At 33.7% G+C, this 19,705-nt stretch overlaps 1 protein-coding gene across 12 annotated transcripts in view; it reads right to left on the bottom strand.

Annotated features, from left to right (window-relative positions):
* Positions 1 to 663: 663 nt before the first annotated feature.
* The window catches only part of DLG1 (discs large MAGUK scaffold protein 1), a 288,831-nt gene continuing 269,789 nt past the window's right edge, over positions 664 to 19,705 (bottom strand). For all 12 annotated transcript variants that reach the window (XM_068546486.1, XM_068546482.1, XM_068546488.1 and 9 more), the window contains 3 exons: positions 13,931 to 14,040; positions 3,448 to 3,539; positions 664 to 2,504 (listed from right to left, as the gene is read on the bottom strand). In XM_068546486.1, the coding sequence (XP_068402587.1) occupies positions 2,398 to 2,504; positions 3,448 to 3,539; positions 13,931 to 14,040 (309 nt within the window). In that variant the 3' untranslated portion in view covers positions 664 to 2,397. The remainder of the gene's footprint in view (positions 2,505 to 3,447; positions 3,540 to 13,930; positions 14,041 to 19,705) is intronic.

Here is a 19,705-nt window from a genome sequence, read left to right as displayed (position 1 = left end):
TATATTAGAAAGAACTTGGGACAGAGAAACTTCGATACCAATACCCAGCACTGCCATTTACTAGCTAAGTAATCTTGGCCAAGAGATTCTGCTTAAGCCTTATAGTGCGGCCAGTAATTCTTATCTTCTTTTGAAAAATTAAATGATACTAAAGTGTCTGTTGCACAGTAGTACTAAACAATTAGTACTTTTATTAATAATTCTATACAATCTAGAAAGGTGCACAAAAGTATCTTCTTACAAAAAATCACTTAACAAGGACATTCAGAAAGCAATGTAATATACATTTTAACACATAAATGGTGTCATTTTATAATCTCTTGATATTTTACAACATTCGACCAGTAAATACTTCAAAATGGCTTATGCTGGGGTCCTGCTATGAGGTGATTTCTGAGGCTCTTGAGATCATTTTACAATAGTTTTCTTCTAATCTATTTATGTTTGGAAACAACTTATTATATTAGCATGTAACAGCTATGGTATATATTTCAATGTGTTAACATATTCAATTCCAAAACCTACAGAAGAAATATGATTAGGTTGCCTAATGATTCTTGAATTCAGTTTACAAATGATGTGATGCCCCAAATTGTTCCAAGAAAACGCTAGCTTGTAAAATAATTTTTTCTTTCAGAATACAAGACACATTTAACATACAGATTTTACAATAAAGTTTATTAGCTGTTCTCCTCTTTCTCATAAATGGAATGGATAATGTTGATAATTCTTTACAAACCAGTACTCATTTGTTTAAGAAACTGTAATGAGGAGGTTGTCAAAAACACATATTTAATAAACTCCAAAAAAAGCAATGGGAAGCCAAACAGTATTATTAATATAAAAGACCAGAGAAATTGATTTCTGAAATTATCTACTTTTCACTAAAATTTCTTAATTGCTCACCATGAAGATCTGTGCAACTCTACTGCAGAGCAGCTACAAGAGATGAAAGGTGTACAGTCTGAGGGGAAAACACTCATACACATGAGGTTTTTGCCTGTTTGCCTATTAATGAAAGGAGAACTGGAAAGAGGTGGAGACCAAATCCAAAGCCAGTGACAAGAACAACGGTAACAACACCCAATCCCCCCGAAAAAAACCCCCCACAAAAAACCAACCAGGAACCATTTGAAAACTTTTATAGAAAAGAGGAGAACATGCCCATGTTTTTATGTATAACCTAATTTCCCTAAGGGCTTCTTTCCACAACCACCATCCTCCTGTTTTCACTTCACACGATTAAGGAAGATAAAGTCCAATCAATTAATATTTAACTTAAAACCAAACCAAGAGAGTAGGTGGCAAAAGAAAAAAAATATATTTTAAATATACATATATATGTGTGTGTGCAACTATGTAAAGAAAATAATTCCCATAGTTACAGAGTTTAAAGAAAGTTATATATATATTTATATATATATATTTTATTATAACAAAATAGTTATTGTGGGTAAAATATTCATTAAAATCTGACCCCTAAGAATGCATTTAAAATTTTAGACTATGAATTGGACTCCTTTCCCACTGCCATAATGATTACATCATCACTGTAATGTCTGTTTTGTATTTATGTCTATGAAATTTTCTCAACCTTATGTGTAAAAGATGAACTCCCCTAGCACCTAAACATGGCCTCAATTCAGAAAATGTGATGATCATTATGTATGAACAACTTTTGTAAGACACTATAAATAGTGTTGCACAAGTAGATTAAAAACATTTAAACATTGTTATTCCTAGCAAATCTACTGGGAGGAAAAAAAAAAACTTCAAACAATAAAAGACTTTAAGAAGATATGAATATGAATATCCCTTGTGAAATTATTAAAGTTAACTCAGATATTAATTTTGAAATTAAAAAACATATTTTCCTTATTTGTCTATAATGAAATATTTGCTTTGATAACAGAAGTCAATTGAGAAAAGGACTTGAGAGCTAATATGCTGGCCAAACCATGCTATTAAAGTTAAGCATGCATTGTTGCTCAAAGTTTACTAAATCATTGATTAAAACCACTTTTCTTTCATTTATATTGAAATTTGGAAAGAATGTATATAAAGCTTCTCTGAAAATCTCTTAAAGTTACTTTCCCTTAAACATTAAGGAATTTTACCACAATTTCCCCGTCTCCCCAAATCCTATTAATAGCTGGTCAGGCCATTCCATCTTCATTTGTGAAAAATGGCCACAAACCAATAGTGAGATAAAATAATACAGATGTTACAACTTGAAGGAGACACTAAGATGTCAAAAATAAGTGCAACTGCAGACCATGATGAGTGGGATATGAATCAACATGGAAGAAGTATTGAAGACAGACTCCAGAAGGAAAGGGCAAAGAAGTGTCAGAGAAAATGAGACTGTGGAAAAGAGAAACAGAGAAACATCAGTCCTCATAACTTTTCTTTTGCTGGAACCCAGATGTAAGGACCAGACTGTTCTTCTATGATCTGCTTCACTTGGTTGTAAATGTCTTCCAGCGTATCTCCCTGTATAATAGCTGTAATGATAGAAACAAAATCAGAAACCTCCATTAAAATTGTCTATCTTCACCATTACAATTGTTGGTAAAACAGCAGAAGCTATATCTTAGAAATACTCATTCAGGAAGAGATACCATCTATGTATTGTTTGCTTAGAAAAGGCTCATTTCATGAATTTTCTTATTTGTAAAACAGAAAAAATTTTATTTTAAAAATTTATCAGAAAGCAAGATTTGGTGATGTTTTACTTTGTTTTGTGTATTTTGGAAATAGACACTGAAGTAATTAGAGGCAAAAGAGCATCTGTCTGCAACTTACTCTTAAATGTTTCAGCAAAATTATAAATGTGGTAAAATGTTAACATTTGTGGAATACGGGTATATGAGAATTGCTAGTACTATTCTTGTGATTTTTCTGTAAGTCTGAAATTATTAAAAATCCTTAAAAAAAAACCACACACACACATGGGTTACAACACCATGACACTTAATGGTACTTAATATGAACACCAAATATAAGCTAATCATTATTTCAAACAAACAATAAACAACAACAAAAACCTATCCAAAGATACCTAAGGAATAATTTAAAGAATAAAATGAATTTGGGAATTGCTACCTATTCTTCTCTTTTTAAACAAATAATATCTTAAAATGGATCAAAATTTATAAAGAATAAGAGAAAAGTCAGTTTCATTGAAGAAGTCAAGTCTGAATGTTTTCTTCTGGTCAGTATGAATTATTCCTGTACACGCTGTCCTCATCGACAACCTAAGAAACACTAAATTTCAAGATTCCTCATCACTGCAACCTAGATTAGATGAATTATTCTGAAACTTATAGCACTTATTATTACTACTGCTAAATGTGGGCATAGTTCAAAATCCATTTCAATGGGTCAGTTCATATGGCTCCAAAGCAAAATTCTACCATAAAGGGCTCTGCTACACATGATGCCAACCTGTGAAATGTTCAGTAAATTCTTGTTCCAGTTTCATGGCTCTCTCAAACGTCTTTCTGGCTTGTTCTTCTGTCAGACGCTTATTCATTTCCCTATACAAATAAATTTAGAAATTAGTAATTACTACATTATAATACTTTTGAAAAAGGATGACAGAGGAGAGAAGACATATAAAATCATGAAAAGTTGAGCTCTGTTGAGAATCTTAATGTCATTAAAAACTACGTCCAGTCACTGACTATGTAGCTTTTTACTTGGAATGACAGAAGGGTTTCAACACATTTTTGCATTAGTTCAAGACAGTCAAAAAAACTAAGCATTAATTTGACAGTTTTGACTTCGATGAAAATTTCATGTTAAAATATGACTTACAGATCTACTTACCAATTTATAGATAGTAAAGGGGATACATGAACACATTAAATAATACCATGAGAAGGCAATCAGCAAAATATAGTCTGGGGAAAACTGCAGAATAAATGAGTTGTTTTCTTCAACAAATAAACAGAAAAAAGAGAAAGATATGAAGGGAGAATCTGTAGATCAAAAGACTTAACAACCAACTGTCACAAACAGATCTTGTTTGGAACTTGATTCAAACAAATTGAAAAAAATTAAACAAAACTTATGAAACAATCAAGAAAACATGAACTGATGATATCAAGGAATTACTGTTTTAGTGTGACATAGTGATTTTTTTTCTTCTTTATGCTTTTTCATATTGCCTGAACCTTCTACAATGTGTACATACTTTTTTATACAGCAGGTTCTTATTAGTTATCCATTTTATACATATTAGTGTATATATGTTTTAGTGTGACATCATAGTGATGTTTTTTAATAAAGAATTTTATCTTTCAAATATATACAAAGATGTATGGATGAGATCATATAATGTCTGGGGTTTGTTTCAAAATAATCTGGAGTGGAGGGATAAGGAGGTGGGGGGATAGATGAAACGAGATTGGTCACAGTTGATAATTAATGCTACAGCTGGATGATGGATAAATGGAAGTTTGCTCCCAACTTATGAGGGAAAGCTTTCAATGTTTCATCATCAAATATGATGTTTGTTTTGATATTTTGTAGACGACCTTTATCAGATTAAGGAAATTCCCTTCTGTTCATAGTTTACAAAATATTTTTGTCATGAATAGATGTTAATTTTATCAAACGCTTTTCCTGCATTTATTAAAATGATATTTTTTTATACTAAAAGTTTTTTGTTTTTTTTTTTGCTGCACTGTGCGGCTTGCGGAATCTTAGCTCCTCAACCAGGGACTGAACCTGGGCCACCACAGTGAAAGCGCCGAGTCCTAACCACTGGACTGCCAGGGAATTCCCCGTAAAATCTGTTAATGCGGTACACTACACTGATTTTTTAAAAAACTGAAGTATAGTTGATTTACCATGTTGTTAGCTTCAGGTGTACAGCAAAGTGTTTCTGTTATATATGTATCTATCCTTTTCATATATATATATATTCTTTTTCAGATTCTTTTCCATTATAAGTTATTACAAGATACTGAATATAGTTCCCTGTGCTATATAGTAGGTCCTTGGTGTTTATCCATTTTATATATAGTAGTGTGTATCTGTTAATCCCAAACTCCTACTTCATCCCTCCCCCTCCCCTTTGGTAATCATGTTTGTTCTCTATGTCTGCGAGTCTTACACTACACTGATTTTTAAAAATTACTTTAAAAATTGTGGTAAAATATACACAATATAAAAGTTACCATTTTAGCCATTTTAAAGTATACACTTCAGTGGCATTAGTACCTATGCAAGCATCACCACCATCCATACCTATAATTCATTTCATCTGGTAAAACCAAAACTCTATACCTATTAAAAATAACTCCGCACTCTTGCCTCCCCCTGGCCCCTGGCAACCACCATTTTTTCTGTCTCTATGATTTTGACTACTCTAGCTGCCTCATATAAGTGGAATCATACAGTATTTGTCTTTTTGTGACTGGCTTACTTCACTTAGCATAATGTCTGCAAGGTTCATCCATGTTGTAACACATTGCAGAATTTCCTTCCTTTGTGTGCATATACCATATTTTGCTTAACCATTCATCTGTCGATGGACATTGAGTTTCTTCCATGTTTCAGCTATTGTGAATAATGATAACATGAACATGGGTGTACAAATATCTCTTTAAGACCTTGTTTTCAATACTTTTGGGTATATACTCAGAGGTGGAATTGCAGGATCATATGGTAATTATTATTTTTAGTATTTTGAGGAAGTGCCATAACTATTTTCCACAGCAGCTGTACCATTTTACATTCCCACCAACAGTATACAAGAATTCCAGTTTTTCCACATCCTTGGCAGCAATTATTTTGTTTTTTTGACAGTAGCCATCCTAATGGGTGTGAGGTAGTATGTCATTGTAGTTTTGATTTGCATTACCCTAGTGATTAGTGATGATAGGTATCTATTCATGTGCTTATTGGCCATTTGTTTATCTTCTTTGGAGAAATGTCTATTCAAGTCCTGTGCCCATTTTTGAATCAAGTTTTTTGTTGTTGTTGAGTTTTAGTTTCTATATATTCTGGATATTAATCTGTTATCAGACATATGACTTACAGATACTTTCTCCCATTCTGTGGGTTGCCTTTTTATTCTGTGGATAGTGTCATTTGATATAAAAAGTTTTAAAATATTCACGAAGTCTAACCTTCCTTTTTTTCTTTTGTTACCTGTGTCTTTGGTGTCATATCTAAGAAATCACTGCAAAATCCAGTGTTATGAAGCTTTTGTCCTATGTTTCCTTCTAAGAGTTTTATTGTCTTACATTTAGGTCCTTGGTCCATTTTTAGTTGACTTTTGTATGTGGTGTTAGGTAAGGATCCAACTTCATTTTTCTGTATGTGGATATGCAGTTTTCCTAGCACCATTTGTTGAACAGACTGTCCTTTCCTCATTGAATGGTCTTGCATCCTTGTCAAAAATCAACTGACCATTTCTTCCCCCTGGTTTTTTATCTCTGTCGTTATGCCAGTACCACAGCATTTTGATTTCTGTAGTTTGCAATAAAATTTGAAATCAGGAAGTGTGTCTTCCATTTTTTTGTTCTTTTTTAAAGATTGTTTTCACTATTTGGGGGTTCCTTGAGATTCTATATGAATTTTAGTATGGATTTTTCTATTTTTGCAAAAAATATCATTGGGATTTTGATAGGTATTGCATTGAACGTGTAGGTCACTTTGGGTGGTACTGACATTTTAACAATATTAAGTGTTCCAATCCATGAACATGGAATGTGTTTCTACTTATTTATATCTTAATTTCTTTCAGCAATGTTCTATAGTTTTCATTGTACAAGTCTTTCACCTACTTGGTTAATTCCCAAGTATTTTATTCTTTTTGATGCTATTGTAAATAAAATTGTTTTTGTAATTTCCTTTTCAGATTGTTCATTGTTTATATATAGAAATGTAACTGATTTTTGTATGTTGACTTTGCATACTTCTACTTTGCTGAATTTATTAGTTCTAATGGCTTTTGTGTGGAGTCTTTATGGTTTTCTACAGATAAGATCATATCATCTGCAAACAGAGATAATTTTGCTTCTTCCTTACCAATTTGGATGGCTTTTTTTTTCTTGCTTAATTCCTCTGGATACAACTTCTAGTACTACGTTAAATAGAAGTGGTGAAAGCAGGCATCCTTGCCTTATTCCTGATCTTAGAAGGAAAGCCTTCAGTCTTTCACCATTGAGTATGATGTTTGCTGTCAGTTTTTCATAAATGGCTTTTATTATGTTGAGATAGTTTCCTTCTATTCTGATTTTGTTGAATATTTTTATCATGAAAGGGTGCTGAATACTGTCAAATGCTTTTTCTACATCAGTTGATGATCATGTGATTTCCCCCTTCATTTTGTTATGTGGTTTATTACAATGATCCATTTTCATATGTTGAAACATCCTTGCATTCCAGGAATAAATCCCACTTGCTCATGGTGTATAATCCTCTTAATATGTTGGTGAATTGTTTGCTAATATTTTGTTGAGGATTTTTACATAAATGTTAATAAGGGATATTGGTCTACAGTTTTCTTGTAGTTTCTTTGTATGGCTTTTGTATCAGGGTAATGCTGGTCACATAGAATGAGTTAGGAGGGATTGGCATTAGTTCTTCTTTTAAATGTTTGTTATAATTCACCAGAGAAGCCATCAGATCCAGAGCATTTCTTTGTTGGGAGTTTCTGACTACTGATTCAATTTTCTTAATATAGGGTGTATAAGTTATATGTATACAAAACTTACTATAGTTACAGGTCTATTCAGATTTTCTATTTCTTTGTGATTTAGTCTTGGTAGGTTTTATGTTTCTAGCAATTTGTCCACCTAGGTTACCCATATTTTTGGTGCCCAATTGTTCATAATACTCTCAGAATCCTTTTTATTTCTGTATAATCAGTAGTAATGTCCCTACTTTCATTTCAGAGTTTAGTTTCAGAGTCTTCTTTTTTTCCCTTAGTCTGTCTACCTAAAGGTTTGTCATTTTTCTTGATCTTTTTGAAGAATCAACTTTTGTGGCCTAACATATGGTCTACCCTGGCAAATGTCCCATGTGCACTTGAGAAGAATGTGTATTCTGTTATTACTGGCTAGAGTGTTCTGTATATGTCTGTTAGGTCTATCTGGTTTATTGTGTTGTTTAAGCCCTCTATTTCCTTATGTATCTTCTGTCTGGTTGTTCCATCCATTATTTTGAGTGGGGTACTGAAGTCTCCAACTATTATTGTAGAGCTGTTTCTCCCTTCAATTGTGTCAGTTTTTCCTTCATATATTTTGATGATCTGTTATTAGGTACATAACTGTTTATAATTGTTATATCTTCTTGCCATATTGAAACTTTAATTAATATACAATGTCTTTCTTGTCATATATAACCTTTTTCGATTTAAAGTCTATTTTGTCTGATATTGGTATAGCTACTCCTGATCTCTTTTGGTTACTATTTGAATAGAATATCTCTTTTACTTTCTCAACTTGTTTGTGTCTTTGGATTGCATGTGTTTTATCCAGTCTGCCAATCTTTGTCTTTTGATTGGAGAGTTTAGTCCACTTACATAAATTACTGAAAATAAGGACTTCTGTATGTGATAATTCACTTTTCTCTTGCTGCTTTCAAAATTCTGTCTCTGTCTCTTGATAGTTTGATTAAAATGTGTTTCAATGTGGGTCTCTCTGAGTTCATTTTACTTGAAGATTGTTGAGCTTTTTGGATGTTTATATTCATATCTCTCATCAAGTTTGGGAAAATTTCAGCCATTATTTTTTCAAATATTCTCTCTGCCTTTTCTCTTTCTTCTAATACTGGGACTCCCAGATGCATATGTTCTTCCGGTTGATGGTATCCCACAGGTTCCTTAGGATCTGTTCACTTTTCTTCAGTCGTTTCTCTTTCTGTTCATAGCCTTGATAATTTCCATTCTTCTATCAAGTTTGCTGAATCTTTGTTCCTGCCTGCTCAAATCTGTGTTTGAATCCCTCTTTGAATGAAATTTTTCATTTCAGTTATTGTACTTTTCAGCTCCAGAATTTCCTTTTGGTTTCCTACCTCTTTATTGATGTTTCCATTTTGTTCACACATTGTTTCCTTGACTTTTTCCACATCTTCTTTGAGTTTGCTGAGAAACTTTAAGACAGCTGTCTTAAAGTCTTTGTCTAGTATATCTGCCATTAGGTCTTTTTCAGGGACAGTTTCTATTGATTTATTTTTTCCCTTTGAATAGGCCACACTTTCTTGTTTCTTTGTATGCCTTATAAATTTCTGTTGAATACTGGACATTGGAATCTTATAATGTGATAATGCCAGAGGTAAAATTCTCCTTCCTTTAGGGTTTTTTGTTTGTTTTTAATTGTTGTAGGATGCCTCCATGCCAGGGATTAGCCTGAGGTATACACAAGGTCTTCTCAGATCTTTTCTGAGCCTGTGCCTTTCCCTGGGCATGTGTGTTGACTTTCTGAATACTCCTGTATATGTGAACGTCCTAGTCTGGCTCCCAAATGGGAAAAAGAAAACGTAAAAGAGGGGGAAAAAAGGCACCACCAGCCCCTTAACTCTCTAGAAGTCACTTCAGCCTGAGAGGTGGGGCCCTGCAACAGTGGCAGTGGGGTTTGCAACAATGGCTCCCTGCTTCTGTGTCTGCACCTCCACAGTCAGAAGCAGGAATCAGCTATCTGAGCAGAGATTCCCCAGTGTTTGGAGGACAAGGTCCTTATTCCCCACCTTGGCTCCACAAACTTTATGTAAGCTGCTCAAGGAATGAGTGCAAGGCTACCTGCTAGGGGGCTGAAGGTGGGGAAATGGGAAGTTGCTACCGTGGTAAGAGGTGAAATAAATCAAATTTGACAGTTCAAACCATCCCCTAGAAGCTGCAAGCCTTCAGTGAATTCCTGAGTTCCAAAATACAGTTGCCCCTTGAACAATGTCAGGGTTAGGGGTGCCAACCCTCCATGCAGTTGAAAATCCATGTATAACAGTCAGCCCTTCATGTGCTTGGTTCCTCTGTATCCATGGTTCCGCATCCACAATCAACCGCAGATTGAGTAGTACTGCAATATTTACTACTGAAAAAAATCCATGTTTAAGTAGACCCATGCAGTTCAAACCTGCGATGTTCAAGGGTCAACATCAGACAGATTCTGCGAGTCCAACTGTTGTCTAGGTGGGGAGATAGATTCCTTGGTGCTTCCTACTCCATCTTCTCTCTAGCTCTATCGCTGATTAATCTTAAATGTTAACCTACCCTTGCATTCCTTAAATAAACCCAACTTGGCTGTTGTATTTTATCTTATTAAAAAAATTGTTGGAGGACTTCCCTGGTGGCGCAGTGGTTGAGAATCTGCCTGCCAATGCGGGGGACATGGGTTCGAGCCCTGGTCTGGGAAGATCCCACATGCCGCGGAGCAACTAGGCCCGTGAGCCACAACTACTGAGCCTGCGCATCTGGAGCCTGTGCTCCGCAGCAAGAGAGGCTGTGATAGTGAGAGGCCCGCGCACCGCGATGAAGAGTGGCCCCCGCTCGCTGCAACTAGAGAAAGCCCTTGCACAGAAACAAAGACCCAACACGGCCAAAAATAAATAAAGAAGCTTTCAGTTAAAAAAAAAAATTGTTGGATTCAAACTGCTCTATTTTGGTAAGGATTTCTGTATCTATATTCATGGTAAGACTGGTTTGTCATTTTCATTTCCTGTGAAATCTTTCACAGGTTTTGGTATTAAATTAATGCCCATAAAATTAGTTGAAGAATCTTTATAAGACTGGTATTACTTCTTAGCTTTTGGTAGAATTCAGTAAGTCCTTTTGGCTCTTTTATTTGTGGGAAGGCTTTTCATAACAAAGTCAAGTTCTTTAGGAGTACAGGTCTAGATTTTCTATTTCTTTTTTTCCTTTTCTATTTCTTCAGATTTTTTTAAAGTATAATTTTCAAACATAGAACAGAAATATCATAAATGTATATCTTGATGAGTTTTCAGCAACTTAACGCTTACCTGTATATCCAGTACCTAGACTGAGATAGAGAACATTACATCAGCACCTAAGAATCTGGGTGTCTTCACTCCAGTCACCAACCTACCCTCAAAGAGTAACCTCTATTTGATTTCTATAAGCAATGATTAAATTTGGGATCATGGAGTATATATACTTTTAGGTCTGAATTTTTTTTTACTCAAATTATGTTTGTGAGATTCTTCTATACTTCTGTGTGTAATTGGAGATTGCTCATTCTCATTACTGTAGAATATTTCATTTTGTGTGAATGTCATATTTACATAGGCTCTGATGGGTATTTGGATAGTTTCAAGCTTTTAGTTATTTAGTACAGTATTTCCATCTAATCTAGTACATGTCTTTGGTAAACATACATAAACATTTCTGTTGAGTATATATCTAGGAATGAGACTTTTGGGTCCTAAGTTATGTGTACGTTCAGCTTTAGGAGATACTGTAAACAAGTTTACCAGTGTGGATGTACCAATTTACACTCCTATCAGTGTTATGAGCTTCAGTTGCTCCACATCCTTGCCAACATTTGGTACCTTTTCATTTTAGCTATTTTAGTATAATATATGACCTTGTGGTTTTAACTTGCATTTCCATGATTAAGCACTATCTAAAATGTTTATTAACTATTTGGATCCTCTTGTGAAGTGTCCAAGTCCTTTGCTCATTTTTCTACTGGATTGCCTGTGTTAACATTTTTAATGTCTACTGGATGTGTAGTGATATTCCCATTTTCATTCTTTTTTTAAAAAAATTTATTTATTTATTTATTTATTTATGGCTGTGTTGGGTCTTCGTTTCTGTGTGAGGGCTTTCTCTAGTTGCGGCAAGCGGGGGCCACTCTTCATCGTGGTGCGCGGGCCTCTCATTATTGCGGTCTCTCTTGTTGCGGAGCACAGGCTCTAGACGTGCAGGCTCAGTAGTTGTGGCTCACGGGCCTAGTTGCTCTGTGGCATGTGGGATCTTCCCAGACCAGGGCTCGAACCCGTGTCCCCTGCATTGGCAGGCAGACTCTCAACCACTGCGCCACCAGGGAAGCCCTCCCATTTTCATTCTTGATGTTATTTATGCCTTTAAAATTTTCTTTCCTTGATCTTTCTTATTAACAGTTTATAGTATTTTCAAAGAAAACATTTTTGATTTGTTAATCCTCTCTACCATATGTTTGTTTTCTAGGCTACTATATCCTCCAAATTTATTTACTTGACAATTTTATTACCATTGAGTTCAAAACATTTATTAACTTATAGAGTGACTTATTCTTTGATCCACAGAATTTCCAAATATTTGGGGATTTTCCAGTGATCTTTTAATTATTCATTTCTACTCTAATTTCATCATGCTCAGAGATATTTATTTTTAATCATTTGAAATCTGTGGCTTAGCATATAATTAGTTTTGGTAATTATTTTAAGTGCACTTGAAATCAAGGTGTAAATTTTGCAGATGTTGAGTGCAGTGGTCTATGTATGTCAGTTAGGTAAAGTTTCTAATTTGTGTTGTTGTATATCCTTATTTATTTTTTTATTTGTCTCTTTTCTTATTGTATTACTTTGTGATTCTTTTGTTATGTTCGCCCACTATGATTGTGGAATTATTATTATTTTTCCTACATAGCTGTCAATTTGTGCTTTAGATATTTTGAGACTGTGTTACTAAAAGTGTAAAACAAATGTATAAATATATCTTCCTAATGGAGTGAACCTTTAATTTCTATGAATGTCCCTCTTTATCTCTAGTAATACTTACCTTAAAGTATACTTTGAAAGTAGTATAAACCAGCTTAGTTTATTTAGTGTTTGCAGGGTATATCCCTTTTTTCTATTCTCTTTCAGCCCTTCCATAGACTAATAATTAAGGTATGTCTTATGAAAGCAACATATAATTGATGGGTTTTATAGCACACTACCCCAAAATATGGTACCTTGGCATATTGAATATTTTATGTTGAAGGAATTTGAAAAATGACAGGTACAGGAAGGACTCTCTGACCTTCACCTGAAGCAGGTCAAAAAGACCCTCATGTGAGAGGTGACCTCCCTATATCTGAAGGACCATCCTTATCCTTATCCTTATCCTTATCTCTGACGATGGAGGGAAGCTGAGAGGAATCTGAATGAACAAGCCTTACTAAGTTTCCACTAGTTTACTACTCTTAAGTCATATCGTCTGGTCCTGTCACATTTTCCCATCACTCTCCACTCTTCATCTAACCTAGTATAAAAATGTTCAGGTTTAACCATTTCTTTGGATTTTCATTTTCTTATGAAGGGTCCTATGTCATGTAAAACTTAAATAAATTTGCATGCTTTTCTCTTGTTCATCTGTCTTTTGTTACAGAGGCCCAGCTGAGAACCTGGAGGAGTAGAAGGTAAAGATTCTTTTCCTTTTCTACAAAAGCAACATATAGTTATTGATTTTTCATTCCTCTATTCTGACAATTTTTGTATTTTAATTGGACCATTTAGTCTAGAATTTAATGAAACATTTGGGTTAATTTATACTATCTTACTATCTGTATCCTTTTGCCCCACCTAATACTATGTTTCTATTTGCTCATTCCTCTCTTCTTTTAATATTTATTTAAATTCTATTTTTTGTCCTCTATTAGGTAACTATTTATACATTATTTTATTCTCTTAATGGTTACCCAGAGCTGCACTGCCCAATTAAGTAGGTACTGGACACATGTGACTATTTAAACCTAAAAATTCTAACATATGTTACTTTATACTTTAGTATATTAATGTTGATGATTATGATAGTTAATATCAAGAGTGCTTATTTAATCCTCACAACAACCCTCTGAGGTGGGTATACTATTATTACCTGCAATTTACAGATAAAGGAATTGAGATGCAAGAAGGGTAAGCAAATTACCCAATGTAATAAGTAACAGAGACTGGATTTGTATTTAGAGGCTGTGCCTTAGGCATTTACACTTACATGATATTTTCCATGGATTTGGGTTTAATAAAAATGGAGATTGGGTAAAGTTGTGCAATCTGTAATCTCTTTATGGCATTTCCAGACACATCGAGGATACAGTGTTTGCCCTAAAACAGACGGAATAGGGAAGAAAAACAAGTGAACCAAGTATTTTCAACTATTTCAAAGGTACATTTCCTACAAGTACAAAATCTGAATTATGATATGTTTGGATCCTGTTCACTTTAAGCAAACTTGTCATTTCTGTTATGAAGACAATGAATAATGACTATGGATAACTGGTTTTCTATTCTCAAATATTACATTTAAAAAGGAATGAAAATACAGTTCCCTTACTCCTAGCTTTCACAGATCAGTAATCTCTCAAAATGGCAACCAATATGGGGTTCCTATCTTTTACTTTGCTGAGAAAGGGCACTAAAAAATACCCTAAGCTACCATCTTACCACAACCATCATTTCATAAAAGAATATATGATCAAACAAGAATGTAAAAGTGTAGGATAAAGGAGAATCTTTAAAACTGAATAAATTTAAATTTATAAAACCTCACTACCACTCTCTGTTCTATTTTTCATCTTACTGGTGACCAGTAAAAACTTTATCACAAACTGAAGCATTTGGAAACCCCAATTCTGAGTTTAAGACGCTTTCCTGACATGCTTAAATTCACTGCCAAAGGCCATTAAGGTTTTTAGTAAAGATGAGCATTTCCATGTTAAATAGGGTAGTACTTCTAATTTATCAAACAGATTTTATTATAACATTTAAAGTCAGGTACTACCCCATAATGCGTCTTGTAATCTAAGGGCTTGAATCCACTTGAATGAATGATAATTTCAACTCAGTAGGACTATTTAAAATAAAAAAATTAATATTTTATGAATACTTCAAACATATAGAAGGTAAATAACAGATATACATGTACCCACCACATCCTTTTATTAGCTATTACTATTTTACCTGATTGCTTAGAAATTTTAAAAAACTTTACATTGAAACATTAACATTCTATCTTGTTTGCTTTATCTCCCTCTATATATATGTACACAATAGTTTAACAGTAAATTGCAAACATAAAACTTCTTTACCCCTTATTTCCTAAACACAATGACATCTCTTACATAACCACAGTATAATTTCAGTTGGTCATCTAGTATCCTTTACTGCAAAAGGAAAAAAAGTATTCTTGCTCTAGGGTCCAATCCAGGACCACATATTGCATTTAGTTGTAATGTCTCTTTAGTCTCTGTCAATCTGGCACAGTTCTTTAGTCTTTGTCTTTCATGATCTTGATATTTTTCAAGAGTACAGAACATTTTTTTTCATAGAATATGCCTCAACCTGGGTTTGCCTGATGTTTCCCATCAGATGGCAGGATACACATTTTTGGTAGGAATACCACAGAAGTGATGTTGCATCCTTCTCAGTCCATCATATCAGGAAGCATAAGATGTCTACTAGTGATGTTAATTTTGATCAATTTTTAAAGGTTTTTGTCTGCCAGGTTTAGATTACTATTTTCCTTTTGTAGCTGATAAGTATTTGGGGGAAGGATATGTTGAAACTATGTAAATATCCTGTTTCTCATCAGGTATTGATTCACTCATTAATTTTAGCATACACTGATGATTCTTGCCTGAAACAATTATTATCATGGTGGTTGTCAAGAGAGCTCTCTTAATTCCATCATTCCTTCTAACCTTATTAGTAGACATTCTAATAATGTAAGGTAAAGCTTTCCCTTCTATCTACTTATTTATTTATTCATATATTTATTTGTACCATTATGGACTCTTGGATTCTTGTTCTCTATGTTATAATCACTTATTTTAATATTTCAATTATGCCAGACTTGGCCACTGGGGGGCCTTACAGGTTGGTTTCAGTGTCTTTTTGACATATTTGTATCATTCTTTAAGCACTTCCTTAGTTTTCTGAGCAAAATGTTCTAGGCTCATCTTGTACTTTCCCAGTGGAATCAGCCATTATTCTAATGAGTTCTGGACCTTTTTAATGGAGGATAGTATTTAGAAGCCAAGATCTCGACAGTAGATATTCTCATTGTTTATTGAGGAGTCATCATTTTTAGGCCTTCTTTGTGGACAGAGCAAGAAAACATATATACACATTTATATTTCTATATCTGTATTAAGATGCATGGGTTTATATTCATATCTCTAATTCCAATCCAATTACCATAGAGTTTATTCTACCCTCTCCCCTTTCCATATTTCTAAAATCCCTTCTTTGACAGCGAGAAATCTAGCTCCCACCAATTGTCAATATATTAATTTATTTGCTCAACTCTAAAATATAACTTAAAGTAGTTTCAGACCTATTAACCCATACCACTCTAATTAGAGTTCAATATTTGTTCATAGGCTTTCTGTCTTTAGCCTGTCTTCAAGGATTATTGGGATTAAGACTTCTCCCCTCCGTTCCTCTCTTCAATGAAGTTATTTGAAAATTAATTTAAAAATAACTATTTCAAACAGACTAGGTTTAGTTTGCTCATATATCATTCTGCTTTCCCTTCATCTTCTCTTCTTGTTTTTTTAATATACAAAATGTTAACACAGTTCTAAAGTCAAAATTATACAAAAAGGTATACTTGGAGAAATGCTACACCTCCATCCCTTCTACCTCAATCCCAATCTCCCATCCTTTCCACTCCTCCCTCGTAGATAACCGATCTCAGGTTTGATTTATCATTTTTATATCTTATTTTTGTGTGAATTGTGTATTTATATCTTTTGTCCATTTTCTAATAGATTTTGGTCTCTATTCGCTCAATTTTTAACAGTTTTTAATATTCGGGAATATCAGCCCTTTTCTTGAAGATTTTTTCTGTCAGTTGTTTTTTGACATTGGTAATGGTGTTTTCTATTAGTTTTAGGAAAAGTTTTTTGGTCAAGCAAAAGTCTTTGTTTTCATGCGTTCAGAAGTTATCAGTCTTTTACTGCATCTGAATTTTGATTCATGGTTAAAAAACCTTCCCTATGCCCAGGTTATATTTTCTTCTGTCAATTGTATTAGAGCCAATTTTTGTGTATGGTGTGAAGTATGGTTCTTTTATTTATTTATTTATTTATTTGGTTGCACTGGGTCTTAGTTGCAGCACCTGGGCTCCTTAGTTGTGGCATGCGAACTCTTAGTTGCGGCATGCATGTGGGATCTAGTTCCCTGACCAAGGATTGAACCCGGGCCCCCTGCATTGGGAGCATGGAGTCTTATCCACTGCGCCATCAGGGAAGTCCCCCTGAAGTATGGTTCTAATTTACCTTTTCTCCAGTTGTTCCAACACTATTTACTTAAAAGCCCATTATTAAAAGCCCCAGTGATATGAGATTGCACCTTTGTCATATACTATATTTTCATATGTATTTGGGTCTTTCCTGGATTCTCTTTTCTATTCTACTCGTCTTTTTGTCCTATTCATGGGTCATTAACACACTGTTTTAATTAAGAAGTCTTAATAGTATTCTTTAATATCTGGTAGGGCTAGAATCTCTTGTAGCTTTTCTTTTTGTGTTGTCCTGGCTTCTCTTATGAACTTCAATTCCATTTGTCTAACCCCATAAAAAAGCTGGTAGTTATTTTTACCGGGATTGTGCTCATATATAAATAGCTTAGACGGAACTGGCAGCTTTACAACGTTGAATTGTCATAGCTAAGAACAAGGGATGTCTTTACATTTGATCAAGTCTAATATTCTGTCTTTCAGGAGTGTTTTACAGATTTCTTCATGTACGTCTGTATATTTCTCATTAAGTCTACTAAGTATTTTACATGCTATTTCTTACATTATAAATGGGGTTTTCTCTATAATCATCTTCTGATTACTGTTCATGTAAAAGAAAGCTATTAATTTCTGCATATTAATTTTATATGCTACCTTACTCTAGCTTTTTATTTTATGTCTTTGATTTTATAAGTCTTTAATTTTATAATAAACTTATATTTTACAAAATAAATTTTATAATAAATTTTGTATGGTTTCTAGGTTACCATATTATCTGAAAACAGAGATAGTTTTCTTTCTTTTCCAATTCTTATGCCTCTGATTGATTTGTATTGTGTAATAGCATTGACTAATACCTTGAGTAGTAGTAGAGATAATGGACATCCTTGCCTTGCTCCTATCATAATGGCACTGCCTCAATGTTTCTCCCATTAAGAATTTTGATCCGTCCATCTCAATCTTTTTCTTTTGTTCTCTTTAAAAAAATATCAACAATCTCTGTATTTTTGAGATTTCCCCCTCCCAGTAGAGGTACTGGATTTTACCAAATGCTTTTCAGGCATCTGTGAATATATGATTTTTCTCTTTAGATCTGTTAATGTGGTAGATTACATTAATGGATTTCCTCATACTGAGCTGACTTTAAGTACCTTTAATCCCATTTGGTCATGGTATATTATTTTTGCAGTGTGGTATTGGATTCTGTTTATTAAAATATTTAACACTTTTGTATTAATATTTATCAGTGATACTGATCTATAATTTTCACTGTCTTCATCAGGTTTAGATATCAATATTAGACTTGCTTCATAAAAAGAATGCTCTTGAACAGTATTTATGGAGCTTTAGGATGATCTAATCTTTCAAGATTTATTAGAATTCCCCCATGAAGTCATCTGGGCCTGATGCTTTTTGTGGCATAGTTTCTTGATAACTTGCTCTATTTCTTCTAAAGATTTCTTCTTCTATAGAAATCTTTCCATCTCTAATAGGTCAATTTTGGTAAACTGTATTTTTCTAGGAAATTATCCATCTCAACCAAGTTTAAAATTTTATTTATATAAAGATATGCAATATAGTCTTTTATGATTTCATAATATTTCAATGGTTATGTCCCCTTGTCATTTCCTGTGTCTAGTGTTTGTGATTTTCCCCTTAAAAAAAATCAGGTTAGCTAGTAGTTTGTCTATTGTGTTATTTCTTTCTAGATCTTCTGCTCTTCTATTCTCCACCTTAATTTCTTACAAAAATCCATTTTATTATTTTTATTATAAAGAATATATATGCAAGTGACAAAAAACTTAAGTAGTTCAGAAAGCATATAATGTTAAAGATACAAGTTCTGTTTTCCCCCAAAGCACTAGGAGGAATGTCAGTTAAATGAAAAAAAAAGGCTCAGTTAAGGTATAACTGACATACAATAAACTGCAGATATTGAAAGTATACAATTTGGTAAGTTTTGACATGTATATACACCTTGAAATCATCACCATAATCAAAATAATAAATATATCAGTCACTCCCCAGTTTCATACCTCTTTGTAACCTCTCCTTCCTGTCCTTCTCCAAGCAACCACTAGTCTGCTTTTTGTTACCATAGATTAGTATGAAATTTCTAAAACTTTATGTAAGTACAATTATTCAGTATGTAGTTTACTGTCTGGCTTCTTTCACTCAGCAAACTACTTTGGGATTCATCCATGTTGTTGTGTAACATCAACAATTTATTACTTTTTATTGCTGAGTAGTAGTCCATTACATGAATATACCACACTTTATCCATTCACCAGATGAGGGACATCTGGGTTATTTCCAGTTTTTGCCCATTATAAATAAAGCTGTTACGAATATTCATGTTAAGTCTCTGTATGGACATATGATTTCTTTCCTCCTATCTCTGTCAAAACTTGGTAATGGTCAGTTTAAAAAAACTTAGCCATTCCAATGGGTATGTAGTGGCTCCTCATTAAGGTTTCAATCTGCATTTACCTAATGACTGACTGTGTTGAGTATCTTTTCATGTGCTTA

The sequence above is a fragment of the Eschrichtius robustus genome, chromosome 6 (genome assembly GCF_028021215.1).
Source record: "Eschrichtius robustus isolate mEscRob2 chromosome 6, mEscRob2.pri, whole genome shotgun sequence".
Taxonomy (NCBI): domain Eukaryota; kingdom Metazoa; phylum Chordata; class Mammalia; order Artiodactyla; family Eschrichtiidae; genus Eschrichtius; species Eschrichtius robustus.
Note: the sequence above shows the minus strand (reverse complement) of the source record. Positions and strands in the feature narration are given on the sequence as shown.